We start from the raw sequence: 23,710 nt of genomic DNA, 5'->3' as shown, positions 1-23,710 counted from the left end.
CAAGGACAGGGGGGGTGGGTATTTTTTTTTTTTTAAAAGAGTTTTGTATAGCGCACACAAGACCCATAGGTATCAGAGGGCTTTACATTCCATGAGGTAGAAAGGAGACAAATCTTGTAAAGTAAGGCTATAAATAGTGATATGACATAATTTCAGTATACAACCCTAAAGATAGAGAAAACAAAATATACAGTAAACACAATATATACAGTGTATGAGATTAGATTTGCGATATAACTATCTCTATATTGTGATTTCCTGATTGCAGAAAGATTTTAAGTGACCTTTCCGAAGCGTTCTATATTCTGCAAATTCTAGTTCCAGGATTAGTACAGTACCAGTCGAGGCTGTCTCCCAAAATATTAGTAGGTCTATACAAATGGGTTAAACATAGTATGAACAGTGACATGAGGTAGATATGGGATACATCCCAGTGTAAGGATTGTAGTTCACTTATCCTATAAATTCCATCTTCTCCATTCCTGGAGTATTTCCCTCGAGTATGTCCAACTCAGCTGTTGTGTTTCTTTACACTTCCTTTGAGTAAATGTCTTGGTCTTAGTTCTGACACTGTGTTAAAGAATATTCATCTAGACTATGGGAGGAACTTTCTCATTAGAAATATTTTTGTTTCCCTCTTAAATGTTGCTGTGTTTGTTATCTTTCTAATGTTTGGTGGAAGAGAGTTCCAGATTCTGGGGGCTGCTCCTGATAAAGCTCTATCATAAGTTATCTTCTTCCGGAAAATGGGTGGTCTCAGGACCAGCTCCTTGGCACTCCTAGCAGGTCTATTTCCTTAAGATAATACAATTTTCTGGGCAAGGTATCTTGGAGTGTTGTAATGAAGCGCTTTGTAGGTGATACATGCCATTTTTAGCTGAATTCTGGCTTTGTACAGTAGCCAGTTTAATGCTTTTAGGTGTGGAGAGATTGGTCGAACTTCCTCGAACCGGTGATAATTCTTGCAGCTGCGTTGAGGCATGCTTTTAGAGGTGCTGTGGAGATTTGTGATAGGCCTGCTAACGTAGTGCACCCATATTCAGTCCTCGAGATGACCAAAGATTGGACTGCCAGTTTGAGGTCTGACTTTGAAATGAAAGGTTTCACTTTTCTAATGTTGTTCAGGTGAAAGCGGGCACTTTTTGCCATTGCTTTGATGTGAGTTTCATATCAAGGTTCTCGTCAAGTGTTATTCCTAGTGATTTAGCTGAGTCAACTAAGGTAGGGGTGCAGTTAAGTGCCACGATCATTCTAGCCCATTCCTTAACCTCTGTGTGGTTATTTGAAGGTGAGATTAGAAGGAATTTTGTTTTTTGAGCGTTTAGTTTTAGATGATTGAATGTTAACCATTGTAATGTCATTTCTAAGGCATCATTCATTGACCTGATGTCTTCCAAAGACGAGATCTTGATGTATATCTGCGTGTTGTCCACATACATATGAAAGGAAATTTTGGGGTATCGAAGAATTTCTGTAAGCGGTTCGACATACAGGTTAAACAGTGATGGAGATAGTGTAGATCCTTGAGGTACTCCAATTGTGTTAGGACATGATGTTGAAAGAGATTTATTGACTAAGAATCTTTGCGTTCTATCCTGTAGGAAGGATTCAAACCATTTCAGCACCATACCAGATACTCCCATCTGTCCTGAAGCCTGTTCAGTAATTTTACATGATTTACCATGTCGAATGCAGATGACAGGTCTAGGAGGATGAGTAGACATGTTCTATTTAGGTCTAGGGCCTGTAAAGCATCATCGACGAATATGTAGAATGGCTGTTTGCGTGCTGTGTCCTGTTCTGTAACCCGACTGGTAGTCATCCAGTAGAGAGAAATTATGTATGTTTTGGCTGAGTTGTTTTTGTACACATTTCTCTATTAGTTTGGCTAGTACAGGAATGTTGGTTACTGGGCGAAAGTTATTTGGATCTGCCGGGTCCGTCGTCGGTTTTTTGATAATGGGGACTACTTGACCAGTTTTTAGGCATGCTGGAAGTACCCCTTGTGATAGAGAGGCAGTAATAATTTTTGTCCATATGGGAATCACGACCAGGCTGATTTCTTTCATGCATTTTGCCGGGAGTGGATCATTATAGTGGCTATTAGGTTTGATATCTAATAGCGTTTTGGCAATGTTTTTCTGGTCTAATAACTTCAAAGTATCCCAATGTGCCTTGTTTTTGCCCTACTCTCCTTAATTATAGCGTTGGTAATGATCGTTGTGGGTTTTTGGTTTTCTAGGTTATCCGCTGCACCCTGAGTTCACTTTCCAACGTGTTGGCTTTGTGGGTGAAGAAGGATGAGAATACCTAACAATTTAGTTGTGTTTATGTGATTTCTTGGGTCGTTTTGGCCGCCTTGTTAGATTGTTGATTTAATATTTCAAATACTTTCCGAGGCCTGTTTTTGGCGGAATACAATTCTGATCTAATAAATTCCTTTTTGGAGTTGAGGATCTTTTTGTTGTACTCTTTCCTGGTTTCTCTGAGGGATTTCAGTTCGGGAGATGAAGGGTGTTCTCTCAGCCAGTCTCAGTTTCTGTCTTTCCTCATTCAGTGTCCCATTGAACCAAGGATTTTTAAACTTCTCTGTAACTCTATTCTGTTTTAGAGGCATTATGGAGTTAACGATATCCGTTACAGATGTATAGTAGTGGTCCGTTAGATCATTTACGTTCTGCAAGTTCTTAGGTGGATGTAGGTCCTTCTCACAGCTTTCTTATAGAATTTCCATGTTCTAGTCTTTAGTGTCCCGCATCCACTTTTTAACTATATTAGGTTGTGCAAGCTTGTTCTTTTTCCATGTGGGAATCATGAGTGTTATGGCATGGCGATCAGACCAGTCACACAGCTCTATTGATAAAACTGAAATGTTCTCGTTTTTTATATTATCCAGTCCAACGTAGTTCCTTTCGAGTGAGTTGGCTGTGTGCATGCTTGAGAGAGATTAAGCTCAGTAGAAAGTCTTTAAAAGCGTTGATTTGTTTGTCATTGTTGTCGTTCCAGTGTAGATTAAAGTCCCCTAAGAATATATTGTTTGTGTCGGTGTTATAGTTTGCCGTGTTGATCTCCATTAGTTGTTCTATGAACAGCATATGGGAAACAACCTTTACAACGCAACTTTTACACCGCACTACCATTACAACAAAACTCTTACAACGCAACATCCATTACAACGCATGCATTTACAACGCACACCACTACAACGCATGCCATTACAACGCAGTCATTACAACACATACCATTACAACGCATAGCAATACAACACATAGTACCTTTACACTATCCAACATTTACCCTACTGTACCCTACTGTTGCACCCCCTGGAGTTAGAATAGTAATTTTAACCCCTACACTATCCAACACTTACCTTACATGCAATGTAATGTTATGCGTTGTAATGGTATGCGTTGTAAAGGTAGTATGCGTTGTAAAGGTAGTTTCAAAGAATTTGTTGTAATGGCATGCGTTGTAATGGTATGCGTTGTAATGGATGTTGCGGTGCAAAAATTGCGTTGTAAAGGTAGGCGTGGTAAAAGTATGCGTTGTAACATCATACATCCACAGCATATTGTTACCTGGTGGGTGATAAAGTGCATGCAGGTTTCATCTTTGGTTGTTCGCTGATCTTATATTGAGACCAAGGTATTCGCACGATTTGAGAGGTTCTGAATGTATTTGGCCTACTTCTATATCCGAGCGGTGGATACAGGCTATGCCACCCCCTTTCTTTTTTCGTCTAGCCAGTCTCACAATGTTGTACTGAGGGGGCACTAGTAGGTCCATAACCGGAGATGATGATTCCGATAGCCATGTTTCCGTGAGGATTGTCATGTCAATTTCTTGGCTAATGATGAGGTCAGCTATGTCTGGTGCATGTTTAGCTGCGGACCTACAGTTGATCAGATGGCGTTTCAGCTTTTTTCCAGCGTTGTTTGGGGTCAAAATTTGCGGTTCTGAGATTATCTGGACTTGTAAGTTATTAAGGTTGGGTTTCCTTTCATTCTCTCTGGAGGTTCTATTGGTATTGATCTGGACTGCTCTGATTTCCTCCCCTCTACTTCATTCCGACATCTCATATTCGCGGTGTAAGGATTTGGTTTCTTCTTCCGTTAAGTCTTTAAGTTTCCTGTCTGGTCGATTATGCCTGTTTGTTAATGGCATCGCCGTCTCATTACTTTTTCTTTGAGAGTTATATATTAGTTCTATGATGTGCTTTACTTTTTTGTGGGTGTTTTCTGTAATTTCATGCAGTTTTTCCATCTCTTGCAGAGAGCTTAGTATGTCTTGCGACATGTTGTTCATTTTTGTTTGAAGCTCTTTAATTTCTCTCAAAGTCTGAGGTAATGTGTTTGCTGTGTTCCCCCGTTTGTTACGTGATGCACCTTTTGTTTTCCCTTTTTTTTAGTTCTGTTCTTTTCATCAGGATCCTTGTCTTTTTGAGATTAGTTCAGTTTTCTGTTCCACCTATATTTGTCTTGTTGGATGCTCAATCCTGACTTTGTCTACTTAATACCATGTTTGGGTGAGATACCTTTTTTGTAATTCGAGATGTTCTTTGAGATGTTCTTTGAACTGGAGTAGAGTGTGGTATAGCTGTGGTGGGGTTTTCTATATCTGGAATTTCCCGAAGATCAGAAAGTAGCCTAATCGTCAGAGATGCTCCTTGAATGGGGCGGGATGTTGCATCTTCCCTCTGACCTTCTATGTTGTTTTTCAAATATCGAGTAGATATTTCTGATATATCTGAATCATTTTTGGGCGACGTGCTTCCTAATCCACTTCTGTCTGTTACTTGCGTAGACTGTTGTGGTTCCTGAGATTCTCTGATTATTCTGTTGTCTGTGGAAGTAGTGTTCCCGGAGTCCGGAGTCCCTTCTTGTTGACTCAGGTGTTGTTCCAATCTTGTGTTCTCAGTATACCTTTTTAAAGTTGGGAATATGTTGTTACATTTTTCTAATTCGTTGTTAGTAGCTTGTATCAGCACTATACCGTTCTTGTACATAGTTATGCAGAGGTCAGCTCTGCATCTTGGTGCTGACTCCGTCATTATTTTTGTGCCATGTGGTATATTGGTTATGGATTTTACGTTTAGCATATTAGTAATGGCATAGCACCATTTAGCCGTTCTTCTTGTAAAGAATATCAAGTCATTCACTGTAGTGCCTTTAACTATGTTAAACGTGGGGTCTGATATCAGCGTTTCTGGGTTTCTCCTCAATAGGTTATGCTTGAATTTTTTAGCTGCATTTTTGGAAATTTTGGTAGGATACCTTATGATGTGGGAGTTCATGCTTACTGGTTCTATGCAGTTGTCCGCCATGGTAGTTGATTGGTCGGGAGTGTTGCAATATACTGACCGTGTTGAATGTTCCAGTAATCTTCTTGACTAGCTAGATTTTTGTTTTCTTTTCGATTACCTTCTGCTTAATCTGAGTAGCCAGACCAAAGATTAGTGATCTTTCTTTTATCAATACTTTATTTCGAGAGTATTTCAAGAATATTTCAAGATGGCAGCTGTTTTTTTCAGCCTTCACTGTGATCTGACTGCCTTTCTCTATCTCTCTTGCTGAGTAGTCCTCTTTTCCTTGCTTTTACCCCCTAGCCTGCTCCTCTTCTGTGGAGGGGGGCAGGAGCCTAGCTGTGATTGGGCAGGGCTCCCCATCTTCAAGATGGCCGGAGCCCGGGGTCGTGCTTCACCTCGTCTCCCCCACCTGAGGGGTGGGGTTTGCACAGGCTGGCACACCCGCCTTCCTGACGTAGTTTTTCCCGCCAGTCTTCCCGCCAGAGTGGGGGTCAGGACTGGTGGGGGCTAGTTGCTGGGTACAGCAAATGGTCTGGAGAAGCTCATAGAGGCGGCATGCCTTTGAAGCTTCCCCCTGCCCATCCTGGGGGAGGAGACCTAGCATCCCGCCCAGGATGTGCATTGTTGCAGGCCCAGGAGAGCGGGGGGCTTCCCACCCAGGGGTCCAGCAACATGTCTGCTGCGTGACAGCCTCTGCTATCACTCAGCCCAGATGTGGATTGTAGGTTAGGTTTCAGGGGGCATCTCTAAGATGCCCTCTGTAGTGCATTTTACATTAAATCCCACACTGGCATCAGTGTGGGTTTAATGTGCTGAGAAGTTTGATATCAAACTTGTCAGTGTTCAGTGTAGCGAATATGGTGCTGTGGAGTTCATAATGACAACCTCCCAGCACCATATACTCTTAATGGCATCACTGTGCTTACAGTGCCAAGGAATGGTCCTGGGTACTGTAGGGGCACAGGGCTCATGCACCTGTGCCCACAGCACTGGCATAGGGCACCCAGCTAGAGGGGTGGCTGATGTATGCCAGGGCAGTGGGGTTGTGGGCATGGCACACAGGGATGTGTGCCATGTCGCCTCTTTTTTTAGTTCTACACCTAGACACTCAGCCTGCAAAGGCAGTGTGTGGGTGTCAAGGTACAGGGCCCCTAAGGGTGGCACAATAAGTGGTGCAGCCCTTGGGGGTCTTCTCTGGTCATAATGCCCTGGGTACCTAGGGTACCATTTACTAGGGGCTGACATGTGGCCAGAGATGCCAAAATTGGGTATAGGCTTTAGTATAGTTTTTAGGGAAGGAACACAGGCCCTGGGTACCTTATTGGCAGGGACCCAGGGCACACCTAGGAAAAGTGCATCAGGTATCAGGCAAAAAGTGGGGGGGTATCGCAACAGAAACTCACTTTCTCACAACAGGACAATACGGAATCGGCAAAAAAGTGGGGCTCATCGCACCCAGCATCACAGTACGCACCCTTGGTCTCACCAGATGACTCTAGGCACGAGGGTGACGTGGGTGAAGATTCTCTCAATCCCCCGTCCGTGGTGTCACAGTCTCTCTGTGCAGCATTGTTTGATTCCGTTGGCACTCATGGTGTTGGGGTGATTCAACACAGTTCAAACTGGGGAATGCATCATGAGCAGTGGAGCAGTTCACTGCACAGAATTCATTAATGGCGCACTGGCTCCGTGAACGGTAAACCCTCAAAGACAGAGGACGACATTGTGATGGATGGGAGTCTTCCTCGAAGGTCTTGATGCTTCCTAGTACCGATTGGTAAAGCAGTGTCAGACTTCTCTCTCATGCCAGGACTCCGTCACATGGGAACTTCCTTGAGGCCCTTTATTCTGGGCTGCCACTGGCCACGCAAAGGGGTCACTGAGGAACCACCAATAGAACCACATCCAAGTCCTTGTTTAGCCACAAAGGGTAGTTGTCTTATAATCTGTATGATCTTGCCACCAGGACTCAGGTGCATGGGCATCTTCCAGGTAGTCTTTGGATGACCAGTCTCCCTCCGCCACCTCAGTGCCTCCCTGCCTGTTGTGGAGCTGCTGCAGACACATCTCTCATGCTGGGATTCCCTCATGCCGGAATTCCCTCGAGGCCTTTTCCCCTGGGTTGCTCTGGGACTGCGTGGGCTGTGCAGGGCCTCACTTAGAACACGCAAAGGAGTCACTGTGGAACCCCCACTAGTGCCAGGTGCAAGTCACTCATGCAACCCCAAGGTGGATGGTACGATAGTCAAGTATGCTGTCTTCAGCAGGTCTCAGGTATATTGAGTCTAACAGAGCCAACAGTGCCAGGGATGTCATATTACTCTCCAGGTGTTTCGCAGGCATAGGGCTCCACCTTGGCTGTACGGTGCTCCTTGGGTGATCTAGGATATGTCACACACCTTACTTCTTTTCCTTCATCTTCTTCATTGTGATGTGGTGCTGTGGCCTCATGCCACACTCTTCTGCTCATCATTGTCTCTTGCGTCATGGCATCCCACAACTTCATCCCTCTTTCATCTTCTTCTTCGCAACGTGGCAATGAGCCCTCTTGCTACGCTCCTCTCCTTGCCACGGCATCTTGCCACTAGCTTCTCTTCCTCTTTCATCTTCTTTGCAACGTGGCAATGTGACATCTTCTCTTTGATGTGGCATTGTGCTAATCACTTCTCCTAGACATTGCATCATGCCACACTCTTCTCCTTTGCTGTGGCATCGTGTCACTGTCTTGTCATTGACTCTTCTAACCAGGCCTCTCGCTGTGGTGCTCTCTTCACAGGGACCTCCCTGGTCACGTCCTGTTCATAGGATAGACATTCTTCTTCTTGTGCGGCCTATCACAGATCCGGTCCTGTCACCATGACCTGACTCTTTCACTTCCTCATGGACCTCTCACAGGTCCTGCCCCTCCCTCAGGTATCCGCTTGGTGCTCTGCTCCATGGCGTCTCACAGGCCCGGTCCTAAAAATAGGACTTGACTCTTGCACTTCCTCATGAATCTCTCACAGGTCCTGTCCCTCTATCGTAGTTCCGCTCCATGGATGGAGGGTCACGTCTCTTCCTTCCTCCCTTCTTTACTGGAGGGCATATAGCTTGTGACTCAAGGCTACACCATTGCAGCACTTGGTCCTAGCTAAGTGCAGGCATGCTTGGCAAGGTCAGTCACCTTGTGTGATTTTCGCCACGATGGGTCAATCAGTGCCTATTTGCTATTGGGGTGGTCAACTGGCGCAACCTCATTCCTTCCCCTTTCCTTTTCTTTCTCTGAGGGGTCTGTCTCTCTACGGGTTCGGTCCTCTCTCGGGCCAATGCACCTTGAGCCTTCTCTAGCTGCCAGTGGCTAAAAGACTCGTGCTGCTCTACTCCATTTCTTCCTAAGGCACTATCTGTCATTATGCTTTGCTGCTTTGAGTTCAATTGCCTTCTAGAGTCACTACCCTGGCTGGGGCAGTTTTGGGCTTCTTGGAGCTCTCTGGAGTTTTTCGCAGTACAGCCTCAGGTAAGTTACTCCCACGGTTGTACGTTACTCTCGTGATAAGTCTCTGTCACTTCTGCTAGTGGGGCAATAGTGGCCTGTTGCCACCAGTGTGTTGGCAGCCCTCTGCCCATGTGATTACCGACAGTCCTTGGCCACAGGGCAGGTGCTCCCTGCACTGCCAATACTGCAGAGGTAGGCATATTGGGGTCTCTGTGGCAGCATGGAGGACGGGAAGCTGTGCCAGTCACTTCCCTCCTCTGATGAGTCTGTGTAGGGAGTGAAGACCATGTGGCACAGTTCCTGTTTGCGCTAGCAGGAAACAAGTACAATTAACCTCCCTCCTGGCACCTGTACTTCTGCAAGGAGGGTGAGGTCTTGGGGCATTGCTAGCTCACCCTCAGAGCGGGCAGCTCTACTCTCACAAAACTGCAAGCCCCGTTGGGACCTCTTCATTCATGAGTCACTTGCCTGAGTGCTGTGTTCTGGGAAGCAGCTAGGTGGCGTCTATCTTCACAGGTCTCGGCTGTATTCCCTCCAACTGTGGGCCTCGATGGTCACTAGAGATCCCGCTGCAGTGCTTTTTTCAGCCCCCGTGCGGCCACTTTAGCAGCAGGAGGCCTCTCGCAGATCAGACACACCTCTCCACGATGGCAGACCCCGCTACTGGACCAGCTGATTGGTAATGGGGCCTGGAAACCTTCATAGTGGTGCCTCTAATCCATATTCTCTTTGCTCTCAGACTCCTCACGCTGGTGACACTGCTTTGACCGTTACCTCTCTGGTTAGGCTTGCCATTTCCTCATGCAAGTTAAGGCACTTAGTGGTCAGGGGATGCTCTTGTGTGGTTCATGTACCTGCCAGAGCCGCATCACGCGAGAGCTACCGGTGCATGTGCGGGGGATTTCAGAGTCAGTGTGCCACCTCTCTCACTGCTGGGGCAGGCTCAATCTCGGCTCACAATGCTGGCCTTACTCAGTGCGCTCCACACAAGAAACTCTGCCTAGCTATTTCACACTGGGCCATTTCCACTCTTTTCCTCGCAAGCCCTTCCTCTGCTTGCCGTTAGCACAGTTTTATTTTTGCCCCTGCATGCACTGCCAGAATGGGGTAGGCCCCTTGCTTCTTGCAGGCAGGGACGCACAGTATGGAGACGCCTCAAGCTGTGATGTTTCACTCATCATATAGTTCCACTGACCTCATGCTGCAGAGCCGGTCAGCATTACGGCTGCTGGGGCCTCACCAGAGGATGGCGGAGATTGCACTGGGTGGCTGTACTTTTCGCCCTGCAACCATTGACATCCAGCTGGCAGTAGGTGCAGGGGTGAGCCTTGGACTCTAGCCAATCCTTCCCCCATGACAAACTGAAATGCTGCTACCACCTTACACACAGCACAGACCTGCTCCTCGCCGTTGTGGTGGCTTGGGCCCTAGGCCCTCATGCGGGTGGAATAACGACATGAAGGCGGCATGAGTGTAGTTACTGGAATTGGACCAGGGCGCATGCGCCTTGCCTCTTTCATTTGCAGGGTCACCTGACCAGTGACACCTGTGATGGATTGGTGTAGGGGTGAGTATGGGGCTAGCCCCCAGGGAGTCCCTGGTCACAAAGGGCATATATCAGAACAGTAAAAACGTGTCCGGCAGAACACTGCAAACTTGATATGCTCTCAGTTTTTTCAGAGATCAATAAGTTCCTTTGATCAAGTGTTCAACAAGTGTTAGAAATAAATGAATGAACGACAAGTATTGTGTTACTTGACAACATTTGGATTTAGTGTGCCCTGCTAAGGCATTCAGTCACAACTGGGGGGGGGGGGTCTCGCTGTGCAGAGCAGAACAATGTCCTTTAAACGGATAAACAGACTTCCACCCCATAATAATTTGTCTCTGATCAATTACCACAAGCAGCGGAAGTAACCTCAGGAGGGTACCTGGTAAATACCGCTGATAACAGGTACATTTTGGATGTCTCTGGCAGCTTTACTTGTCAGAGGAGATATGCAATAATCAATGGCTGAAACAATGGTTTAGCCATTTTTTTCTCCAAGTACTCATTGTGGATCCGTATTTGTAACAGAAATGGCTGTCGATAATTAAGTGCTATTGCAACAGTGGTTGCTAACTACTAACCTGCAATTATGGGCCTGAGCTTCTGTTGTGTCAGGTTGAGATTTAATTCCCAGCAGGTATGTCCACACCTGTGAGAAAATGCCCCCTTTTGCATGGTCATCCTTATTTTTTGCTGAACCATAGTGCAGGTTTTATAATTCTGCACAATGAGGCACTGCTTTCCAGTGCCCAGTGCATGTGCTCTGACCTCTAAAACCTGTAAACATTGGCTGGACGCTGATTGGCATACTTAACTCCCTTGTAAGGCTATAGTTTATGGTGTAGAAACTACACTCATAACATTATAAGCAAATATGACCTGTGAACTGCAGCACATATTTACCATTCACTAATGTGAAAAGGAAAACATGGCTTCAGGCCTACTAAAGTAGCCTGACTGCTGAAGTCTCAAACTGCAGTTCTGCGGTTCCTTTTGAATATTAATAATTTTCTCCAAAGTAGCCCTTGTAGTCCACAAGTTTGGGTATCTGGTATTTAAAAGTAGAACATGTAGCAATGTACGTTTACATTGACAAGCCCCCAACAGTTATTTTCACAGTGGAAAGGCACTGGCTCTCCTAGGAGGAAAACTAAAGTGCAAAATAATCAATTAATTTTGCTGTGTTGGGTTTGGGACAAGTTAGAGAAATAGTTCAACTATTTTATTAAAAGTCCAATTCAAAAGTGAATTTAGACTTTTTAAAAAGTGGGGAGGGTTGCCCATGGGACCTCTTTCCTCATTGGCTTTCCTCCTTGATTAGGGAGTGTCCAGTAGTCATGCCCATTCAGAGCGTAACCCTGTTAGTGCCTACTAGGATTGGGTATTCAAGACCAAACACGCCAATTTACAGATTTCATCATTTTGGAAATCCTGATGGAGCTTGACAGGTTAATGGAACTTTGCCACTATGTTACAAATGGAGCTGGAACGAAAACACAAATCATTTATATAACATCAACTGTCAGATCCTTAACCTCTTCAATGCTCATGACGAGCTGAGCTCGTCATGAGCCACGGCGATCCGGTGCTCATGACGAGCTCAGCTCGTCATGGCCCGTGGAATGCTCACATGCGGGGATAATTCCCCCGCTGTGCTGAACGTTCCACGGAGCCAATGCACCTGTGACGAGTTCAGCTCGTCATGAGCATGCGGGCGCTGTGCGCGCCCCCCTCCACCCCAGCACAGTGGGGGATTAACCCCCGCAACAAAGGGGTTAATGTTCAGTCAATGATGAGAAGTTTTCAAAACCTTTATTTATCTTAAAGGACTAGTATGGTTATGTCATCTTCATTCAGGCCAATCAAGATTACAGAAATATTGAAAAAAAGGTTGATTAGTGACAGCATAAATCAAACCAGAGTGTTCCATAAAGGATATTGTCACTAAACTAGCGAAGAGCTTAATTTACCGTACGCAGAGAAACCCACAAATATTTTCTTTTTTAGAAAAGAGCACGATTTTGGAGCATAGATAGAAAGAACTACACTTAAAGAGTAATTATGGAAGCTCAGCTGAGTTCCCCACAGCTGCAGTAGCAACCATCAGAATATCAGTGAATGAGGATTGCCAGTTGCAGTAGCATTGATCAGGGAAAAGGGTATAGGATTAAAGTCCCGTTAGCAAAAGCTGTTGTCAACTAAGGGTAAGGATAAAGGGTCTTCTCCAAGCGAGTCCCAGATAAGAATGATGGTTCATCTCTCCTAACAAGCTAAGAAGATTCATTAAAATAAATCACTTAATAATATAATAAAACTTTAGTAATTGTTGGATATTCTCCTCCAATGGAAACAACTCATCCAATGGTGTTGTCAATATCACGCCGAAACATATTTAAACACTGAAGCCATTTGCTGGAAACATGGAGGAAAATTCTCATGAGAACCTTCTTACCTAAGCTAAAATTGCACTCTGTGTCTAATGTGAAAACAATGGCTAGTCAGTGGCTGAAATAAATATCAATGATGTTTTAGCTAACCACATATACAATATATCTATATTATTATTAATTCTATTAGACTATTCATTATGAATTCACAGCAGCCTTATTGTTCTGTAAAATTATCTAATATGGCATGATGAAGCTAAGGAAACATAATATTGAAGTCAGCACATTCTGTAGCAGGATGATGGTACTAGGGAAATTGTCCTAAATAAATGTCTATTTAACTATGAATAAGAGTTGAAAGAAAGAGGCTTGGGCCTAAGCAAATGGGCACATTTAAGTAGGATAGCCAGGTACAAAAGGATTTTCTTCACCTTATTCTCATACACAGTTAAGCAAGCACATTTTACCTACATTCTTTTCACTACTTAAATGCAATATAATGAATTCCTACACATCATGAGGCAAGCACATTTTAATACGTGTCATGGAATGCATTCTCAAGTGATTCTTCTGTACGTTTTTGGCAAGCAGATTTTTAATAGTGTAATTTTCTGTGTGAAAACATTTCCATAGCATGTTAAATGTATTCAAAAGTGCATTTCTAACATGGGCTGCAAGTCGAAATTTGTTTTTAAAACTCATTTCCTTCAACCCCTTTGCTCATAGGCCTTTTCCTCCCCTGTGCTAAGCCTTTTTTTGGCTATTTAGAGAAGTTCGCACTTAGGCCATCATAACGTTTTGTCCACATAAGGTATCCATGCCAAATTTACTCCATTTTTTTCCAACTTCCTGGGTTTGTTGTTTTCTCTGGAGGAGACCAAGAACTTAGCCAAAATACAGCTAAATGTGGGTTTTGTTTGGGGAAACATTTGAAAAAAGTGCTGCAGACGCAAGAGTCTGTTTTTCCCCCCTGCAAAGGGCATCAACAGATGGTTTGCATGGCTAAAATCACCATCTTATCAGCTTTCAGGAAAAGGTGGACTTTTATCAGGAAACCAAATTTTTCAACACAGTTTTGGCATTTTATTGGAACACTGACCATTTTGTTTTGCTTTATACCTCCTTTCAGTTAGTGGTAGAAATGGGTGTGAATTGGTGGATCCCAGAAAGCTATACATTTCTGAAAAGTAGACAAAATTCTGAATTCGGCAATTCTTTTGTGTAGATCCTTCAATACTGAAATTGAGTTTAAAAAACAGTCATTTGTGTTTACGTTATTGTGGTAGGGGTTGGAGAAAAGATCACTAGTGGAACTGAAGCTTGGCAAAACAATGTTTTAATGAACAGAAGTGCAGAGACAGGAACCCATGGCAAGGAGCAGCTGAGCATATAAAGTAAACAGTCCAACTGCCCCTCACTAGGTAACCAGGAATACATTCCACACATCAATTTTCCAAATGACATAAACATATTCTCCATGAGTCTTAAAGAGACACCATACTAAAGTTACCCACATACTGCACCCCCTCTTTACAAAACAAATCAAAATAAATAAATAAAGAACATAGTCCTGCAATTTAACAGGCTTCCTGCAGGTATGCTGGCTACTAGAGGATGCACACTCTTCACTTGGCAGAAAGTGTAAATGATATGAATGTCCCCTTGATTCAATTCCCACCATGTTATCATCAACAACACTGGATGTAGATCTTGAACAAACTCTACTACTATCAGCAGTAGAGGAAGAGGGAATTACATCAGTTGCTCCTTATGATGTTTGATCTTGAACATCTGAGTTGACCACAAAATCATTTCCAACAACAAAAGATGGATTAAAATCATTCTCAACACCTCTATTGGCATACATGTTGTAAAAAATCTCCACCTGATTTTCTGTAAGTTCGATTACACTATCCTTGTTCCAACAACCCCTCCCTTATAACTAAATAGAGGGTTTACTGACCCTAATTACATGTACAGGTAACAAAAATGTAGGCTGACCTTTGCAAACCCTGTATGGCTTCTTGACCTGTCAGCCTGGGATGACTCCTTGTGGCCAACTGCACTGGAGGCAGCCTGACCCCCAGCGACCACGCACGCAACCTGGGAATCATCCTCGACTCAGCGCTCTCAATGACCAAGCAAGTCAACGCCGTCTCCTCTTCCTGCTTCAACACCCTCCGCATGCTCCGCAAGATCTACAGATGGATCCCGTCAGATACAAGAAAGACAGTCACCCAGGCCCTCGTCAGCAGCAGACTCGAATACGGAAACGCCCTCTACGCGGGAGCCCCAACCAAGCTCATCAATCGATTACAAAGCATCCAAAACGCCTCGGCACGACTGATCCTCGATGTTCTACGACACAGCCACATCACTCCCCACCTGAGAAACCTGCACTGGCTCCCCGTCAACAAGAGGATATCCTTCAAGCTCCTCATCCACGCACACAAGGCACTCCACAAGACCGGCCCAGCCTACCTCAACAGACGGCTCTCCTTCTACACCCCCAACCGCCAGCTACGCTCCGCCGACCTCTCACTCGCCACCACCCCGCGCATCCGAAGAACAACCACCGGCGGGAGATCCTTCTACCACCTTGCCGCCAAGACATGGAACACCCTCCCACTGAGCCTATGACAGACCCAAGACCTGCTGACCTTCAGGAGGACACTAAAGACATGGCTGTTCGATCAGTAGCGGCCCCCACCTCCCCCCCACACCGCCTTGAGACCCTCGCGGGTATGTAGTGCGCTTAACAAGTGACTGATTGATTGATTGATTGAGTGATTGATTGATCATAACTCAATCATTCACTGCCTAATGCTCAACTTTGACTCTTGAAATCCTTTATAGAGTTTTTTTGCAACAGTTGTTTGACAATTACTCTATTTCTAACTAGTTGAGTGCTTTAAAAGGTGTCACACCTGTGGTAGAATGTGGCGAAGATATGCCCAAACCTTTTCTTGTAAAAACTCAGCTACATTGACATTGACTGTAATGGCAGTTTGAATTCCTTTTTTTGTTTTAAATCGATTAGCTCTTTCGAGAAGTCCATTAGAGGATGGACTGTACAAGGCAACTTGACAGTGCTTGATTTCAAATTTTTTTTTTTACTTGAAATTTGCCATGAAACAAAAGATAAACTATTATCTGTGACAATGCAACAGGGTGCACCTTCGATCTTAAAAATGTTTTCAAGAAAAGAGATCACAGTAGTGGAATTGGCAGCCTCCACAAATGAGTAATAAATCCATTTAGAATAATAGTCAATTGCAAATAGCAAGTATCTTTTGTCAAAGGGCAACACACTGAATGGCCCAGCGAAGTCCAAGGCAATTTTTTCCCATGGCGCTTCTGGTAATGAAACAGGAAATAGAGGTTTCTTGTTCAACTTCCAATGTTTATCCGAAACTACACATTTAGGAAAATTATCAACAAAATTGGCCACCTGTTTGTCCCTACTTTGCAACCAATACATTTCTTTGAGTTTCTTGCAAGTGGCTGAAGTCCCCTTATGTCCCTCATGAGCCAAGCTAATAATCCTTTCTCTCAACAAGAGAGGAGGCACATACAGACCATTCCTTACGCAAACCCCATTCTCAAATGAAAACTCTCCACTGATCTGTGCAAAGGTTCTCAAATCTTCACTAAGACTCTTCCCTGTGGGCCACTTGTTTTCAATAAAAAGTTCCACCTCTTTTAAAGACTCATCTTGTTTCATAGCCGTAGACCATTCCTCTTGAGGGACACTCCCATTGCAAGTGGATACAGCATCTACCAGGCCCACAACACAATCTTTGTCGAAATCATCATCCCCTTCACTGGAATCAGGAAGAGGAATGCGAGAAAGGCAGTCCACCCGGACATTCTTTTCACCTTGCATGTATTTGAGTACAAGGTTATATTCTTGTAACTTTGGTAACAATCGTACTGATAGAGCACGTAGGTCACCCGGGTCATTAGATTACCAATTTCCACGCACTGGGCCCTGGCGTGCACGTAATGACAGAGTTTTGCATGAACCGGGTGAAACCTTTACCACGCTACTATGAGTAATTCGGGGGTGTCACTTACACCACTTACTATTCATGTACCTGACTTACCCCAGGCACATTACTCCTGATGAATCAGGAGCTAGCAGTGGACAGGTAACAAGATTCCTACAAGATGTAAAATACCTTTCACGATTGATACATTAATAACATTTATATTGTAAAATGACCACAGACACCTGATGGAGTTTAAAGTTTTATATAAGAAAATTTCAGAATGAATATGCCAGAATAATGAGGCAAATGCAAATCAGTACATCGATTATCAATATTAAAGCCACAATGTAACTATGGATCAGGGCAAGTACCATTAGAGAATTTAGGGAACACTACAGAGTTTGAGCATCAGGGAACACGCTATTCAGCATAGGCTTAAACTAAGGCAAGGGACATGAGAAGGACCTAACGTGTGCACTAATATTCTTAAGCCTAATCCCTAGATCTTATGCTATTCTTACTAAGTTCACGACAATCATGCTAAAGGGAAGGGTAAAATGGAACACACTAAAATAATATGACAGTTTAATAATATCCTATAGGTAGGGAGAGAAGTGGAACATCACTAATAAACAATTGCATATAAATTGCTTTCAGAGGTGATAGAGCAATATCACCAGGGAAGAGAGCTTTATTAAGAAGAGATGGAAGAGTGATAGAAAGACGTACACCCACAGTTAATAATTACCTATGCAAAAATGAGGACTAACCCTGGCCACGGGTCAGTTTGGAAGGATGGGGGCAAGGACTCTCAAGGATTGGAATACCAGAAAGCGAGCAGGTACAGCTCGTGGACAGTCAGGACAGGATACCCCTCAGGTTTGGATCAGGACTGGGCCCACCAAGGTACGACCAACACCCATAGCTTCGGATGCAACGCCTGCGTTACCCCCTCTCTGCAAGTAATCCGCCAGTAACCCCGATTGGGTTTTCGAATTTCCCAGCAAAGTGCTCCGCCAGCACTTAAGACTATTTCCACCCCTTCTAGTTTTGTGGAAAATACGGGCAGAGTGCTCCGCAGCACTCTGTATCAATCACCTATAGAGTTCGTAGGGTCAGTGACAGGTCTGCTACTCGGACAAGTCGGACAATTTCTCCAAGCTATACTAAGCTAGTTATACTGTTTTGGGACCCCTAGACCACCCACAAATGTTGCAAGTGACAAAATTCCCACGTTATGATTGGTCAGGAGAGGTGACTTTGTCATTGTCACCACCTATAATTCAGTGTTCCCATCATGAATATATAATTTTTCATACCCGCCCCTTGGGTTCACGTTCCCAGGCATAGGAATATAGAAGACAATGAGAGTGTACAGTAATATAGAAACATTGTTGCATTAGCAAGGTGAACTGCAGCATCTTCTAGGTGGGTTCCCAGGCGCATCGTGCTTCGGGAGCCAGCTGGCTTGTTTCAGCTTCTGCGCAGTGGGGTTTCTCCCATGTCACGTGACAGGGTTTAGAAGAGCTTCAATATGGAGCGACTCCCCGTCCCCAGGCCCATAGATACGCGGTACATGAAAAGTAAGCGAGAACAAATTAGAATCATACGTAAAAATGATTACACTGTATACCGTTAAAAGCTTCAGTGCACCCCTTACTTTATAATATCTATAGCATTAAGGTTTAGTGCAAAAAGACAGATAGGCATAAGCAGCGGTGGCAAGCAGAGAGCATGGTTAGAGACAAGCGGCCATGTTTGCAACAATTGCTCATGAGCAACAAAATCCCTCCAGAATGCGAGTGCGTCACATCACGTGAGTATGACCGACGCATGCGCAGACTGGATTTCTGCGAAGCAGCCATTTCCGTAGTGCAAGCATGGTTAGGATGAAAAGACACACAGGCAAGCCTCCTGGGGACACCCGCCTGTTGGGGAAAACGCTAAATAAATGACGGACAGGTTGAATTAATATGATTATAAGTTAGACGAGGTTCTTGATTAAGAGCAAGTCGCTTTACGTGCGAATCCTTGCTCCATCAATCCCCTCTTTGATGATATTTACTATCATCACTACAAAGGAAACAGATGCCAACCTCATTCTTCCATATCATCCATCTCAATTTCAACAGACTTATTGTTTAATTTTCTTTCGGCTTCTCTATGAGAGTGGTGATTCTTAGCCTTTTTATAGATTTGGTTCCTCAATTCTTCTAATTCTAACTCAACAATATTTCGCTTCACTCTTCTCTTATTCACAGTGTACTTTTAGCATTTTTGACATTTACAACAGATAAAGATGATCAGTACAATCACACCTATTCCTGCCATTGGCATCAGTATTTTCCACAGAAGATTTTTACCTAAGTTAGAAAACCAACTACCTATAGAGGAGAGACCTCCAGTCAGTCTCGTCCAGGCACTGTCAACCTCTAATGGTTTGAGTTCTTTTTCCAAATTAGTTATGTTCCTTACATATTTCTTAAGTTCGAACTTTTGTCAGGTATGTAGGTGCAACAATGTTGCGCCTTCAGCATTCTACAGACTCCGCCCTCTTTTGCCAATAAGGTGTCAAGAGCAAGGCGATTCTGTAAAACCATTGATCTGATCGCAACCATCTCAGTATTGACCAGCAGAAATCCGGCAGCAGTGTCAGTTGATAACCGATCCACTACTGTAGACAATTTGCAGATTCTGTGAGTATTCAGAACTACCCCCATTCCAGGTATCAGTGCACTAAAAATATCACCTATAATTTCTCCTACACTTTCTCTTTTTCTACGCGCTAAGCCATTAGTTTCTTCATTGCTTCCAGCAGCGTTATTCACATGGTATACTTCGGGAAAACAATGCCAAAGTAGCAGCTCCCATACCAGTGATCCGGCAATTTGAAATAAGCCTTGTTCCCACATATATAATAAATTCCGGGAAACACAGGTTCTGACCCATTTTTGAAATCCCAACCTCCAATTACCTTATAATTATGTTCACACTCGCTGGAACCGATGAATGCATTGTTATAATAATCTGTCCTTTCTCTATGGAGACAAAGTTTCCCTTTCCGTTTAAAATCCAGCAACAAAGCAGGAGTAACTTCGCCTTGTGAGGTGTTATCCATATGTTCTGCCCACCTAGGGATTCTATCTTTTTCGTCATTTGCCTTTTTTCTGAAACTTTTCTCTCCTTCTATCTGCCATTTTTATAAACATCTTTTCCTGTTCTTGTAAGGAACAGGTCAGATTAGCTTGTCTTGCTTCATTTAAGTCTATTTCACCTATGGTCAGGAAATATTCTCCCATGTAGCGGGTCACCTCACTTCTAATATGTACAATGTTCAGGTTTCCTCGAATAGGGAGTTCTGAAAAAATTACGTCAGTATTTGAGTAATAGTATTGTAAAGTGCTTCTATAAAACAAGCTAGCTAATATACTACAGGAAATTCCATAGGTTAGGGGATAATGGTGATAGGTCACACCTTCAGCTACAGAAGTGGGTAGCTTCATGCAGACATAACAATCTTCTATTTCCATAGCCTCTGCATAATGCACTAAAAGGTTAGCGAAAACATTTAAATGTGTCCTGTTTCTCATCTTGTGAAAATGTAGTCCACCCTCATATGATGCTTCTAGTTTAGGTCGGGTGTGTCTCATACTAACTGTATTGTCACGTTTTTCTAAACTTCGTGGTGTTTCTTCAGTCTGTACAACATTTGTGTCTAGTGTCTCTGGTTCAGTAGGTGACAAGTTAGGATCTTTACTTATCATGAAAGGTATAAAGACTGTTAGTCCTATCCATATCACTATTAACAAGGCTACACTACATAAGCATATTTTACAGCAAGTTTTGCAACACCTAAATTTGGATCTTCCATTGACATTTGAATTAGACATTATAGCTTACAGTTGGCTTTTCAACCCCTCTTTGTTTCTTTACACCAGAGGCTCACTTAGGTGTGTTTCAGGGAGGGTCTTCGTCAGAGCTCCGATCAGCAATGGACTCTTCGTCACTTTTGCCACTGTGGTTGGGCTCGTCAATTTCTTCCAACACCAAGTAAGTCCATTCAGGGCTCCGATACAATCTGTTCTGTTTCTTTACTCTGTCGCCTTTTCTGAGAGACTTGCCTCGGGCTTCTTTCCTTTCACTTTCAGCCCTTTTTCGGTCTTTCAGTTTTTCTTCAACTGTCTTTGTTCGGAGTCTCAGTCTTTTGATGTACCGGGGTTCACCCTTACTTTGGTGGCTTTCAGTGGTCGAGGAAACTTGGCCTTCCTCGTGCACTCTTTTTATTTCACTTTGTCGTGGCACTTTTGTTTTGGCAGTGTCTATTTCCCTTCCTGTCTGACTAGTTCCAGGTCTTTCATCTATTTCTTCTGCCTGGCTTCTAAGCTGGCCTTGTTCAGGTTGGAGTGGTAGGCTTTCTTTACTTTCAGGCGATCTGGATTCTGTTTCCTGAACACGTTCGTCTATATCTATCTGCTCCTGTTCATGCACTTCGTTCTCTTGATTTTCTTCTGCATGAACTTCAACTTTAATCACTATCTGTCCCTTTCCAGATTCTGGAGTTTCAGGAGGAGTGTCGATGACTTGATCTGTCCCTACTTGGCCTACTTCCTGATCAGGTTTGATGTGAGTCTCGTTGACCTGACCTTCGTCCTCTAATTCTGTCTCACCTTCACTATCCAACTCACTATCTAGGTAGGAATATTTTCTGGTTCGTATTGGATCAAGAACCTGTTCATCAGCAGGGAACCAATCAATGTTTTGACTTGTGCTCGGTAGTTCGATGTCAGCAAGATCCGGACCCTCCTCGGGAGTCTCCTCAGCTGGACTACCTTCAGCTTCAGTCGCGTTTTCTCCGGTTACCCGCTTCGTGTGGCTGGCATGAATCCACTTCGGTACACCAGCACACTTTACAGCAGTTGTGGTGACAAGGATCACTTGTCTTGGCTTTCCCCACTTCGGTCCAAGGCAACTCTTCCGGGTGTGTTTCTTTAACACCACCCAATCACCTGGTTGCAGTTTATGTGCTGGAGTCTTGGGCCAATCGTCAGCAGTCTCTCCAATCTGGTGAGAGATAGAACGCACTTGGTCACCCTGCTGCCGGCAGTATTCTAGTACCAAATCATCAGAGATACTTAGCAGTTTGTGTCCAGGTACCCATGCCTGTCGCATCACTCTCCCCATTAGTACCTCATGGGGGCTCAGGCCTGTTTTTCGGTTTGGGATGCTTCTCAAACTCATCAGCACTAGGGGCAAAGCTTCTATCCAGTTCATTTTGGTGGAATCACACATCTTCGCCAGTCTGGACTTGATCGTCCCATTTATCTGTTCCACTATTCCAGAAGCCTCTGGATGATATGCACAGTGCAGCCTTTGCTCCATTTTAAATGCTCTACAGAGTTCTTTTAGGACATCGTTTGAGAAATGCCCACCTTGGTCTGTTTCAATAGTCTCTGGAATTCCATATCTAGGTATCAGTTCCCTGAGTAATAGTTTGGCCACGGTTATGGCATCATTTTTCTTTGCTGGGTAAGCCTCCACCCACCTGGAAAACAGGCAAACTATGACCAGGACATATCTATATCCCTTGAACCTGGGCAATGTTATAAAGTCCGCCTGCATCCTGACAAAGGTCCCTTCTGCCTTTACAATTGTACTTTGCTCGACTACTGTCCTCTTTCCTGCGTTGAACTGCTGGCACACTAGGCACCTCTGGCAAAGTCTTTCCGCTTGGTTCCTGAATTTTGAATTATAGAACACTTTGTCAAACACTCGACACATTGCATCCCTTCCCATATGTGTTGGTTCATGTATCATTCTGACCATGGGGTCTACCAGGCTGTCTGGCAGTACAGGCATACCAGTTGGGTTCACCACCACACCATCATTCCTTATTCTGCATTCGTTCGCCCTCCATCTGCCCTTTTCTTCCCTGTCTGTGGCCTGTTGTAAGTTTCTCAATTCCTCCCATGTAGACACACTTTCAAACAACATCAGTTGGCAGCTGCTTCCACCACCCCATAATCCAATTTGGAGGGACATTTTGTGTCGGGCACAAAACTGGGCAATTTGGTCAGCGTATCGATTTCCGGCTGTCACATCATCATTTCCAGATCTGTGAGCCGCACACTTGACCACAGCCAATTCTTTGGGTAATTGAATTGCTTCCAGTAAGTTCTGTACCACCTTTCCATTTCTGATAGGGGTACCTGAGGAAGTCATGAATTCTCTTTGTAACCATAGTTGGCCGAAGTCATGAACAACCCCATAACAGTACTGGCTGTCGGTATAAACAGTTACTCTTTTGTTTTTCCCTCGCTTACAAGCTCTTGTCAATGCGATTAGTTCTGCTACTTGGGCAGATTTCACTTCGCATAGGTAAGATGCTTCCAGGGTTGTCGTCAATGTGACTACGGCATAGGCAGCACTCAGACCTCCATCCTCATGTCTTAAACATGAGCCATCCACAAACATCATAATATCCTCATCAAGTAAGGCTATTTCTCTGATATCAGGACGTGGCTTGGTGCTAAACTCTGTTAAATCTACACAGTTATGCTTCATTTCATCCTCGGCTTCTACATCCAGAGGAATAGGTAACAGGGTTGCAGGGTTCAGGACATTGCACCGGGAAATAATTACATTCTCGGCACCAACTAGAATTCTCTCATATTTAGTCAGCCGACTAGGAGTGAGATACTGGGTCTTTGTTCGGGTCAGTAAGATCACAACAGAATGAGGAACATATACAGTGACAGGATGTCCCATGACAATGTTCTCACTCTGTTCTAGACTTACACAAGTAGCAGCTACTGCTTTCAGACATCCTGGTAATCCAGCAGCCACTGGATCTAAAGTGGCCGAAAAATAGGCCACGGGACGCCTGATCAGCCCATGTTCCTGGGTTAGGACTGAGAGCGCACAATTGTCTCTTGTGTCACAGAACAATTCGAAGTTCTTGGAATAGTCAGGCATTCCTAATGCAGGAGCTGAGCACAGACAATT

The 23,710-nt window shown here is 44.1% G+C and overlaps 1 protein-coding gene across 1 annotated transcript in view; it reads left to right on the top strand.

The window, feature by feature from the left end:
• The first annotated feature begins 7,393 nt into the window (after positions 1 to 7,393).
• The window catches only part of LOC147678075 (vomeronasal type-2 receptor 26-like), a 66,896-nt gene continuing 50,579 nt past the window's right edge, over positions 7,394 to 23,710 (top strand). Inside the window, exon 1 of the mRNA XM_086945621.1 lies at positions 7,394 to 7,579. Coding sequence (XP_086801747.1) covers positions 7,394 to 7,579 — 186 coding nt within the window. The remainder of the gene's footprint in view (positions 7,580 to 23,710) is intronic.

Source organism: Lissotriton vulgaris, chromosome 12, assembly GCF_964263255.1.
Source record: "Lissotriton vulgaris chromosome 12, aLisVul1.2, whole genome shotgun sequence".
NCBI lineage: Eukaryota > Metazoa > Chordata > Amphibia > Caudata > Salamandridae > Lissotriton > Lissotriton vulgaris.
This window is presented reverse-complemented; position numbering and strand designations above follow the sequence as displayed.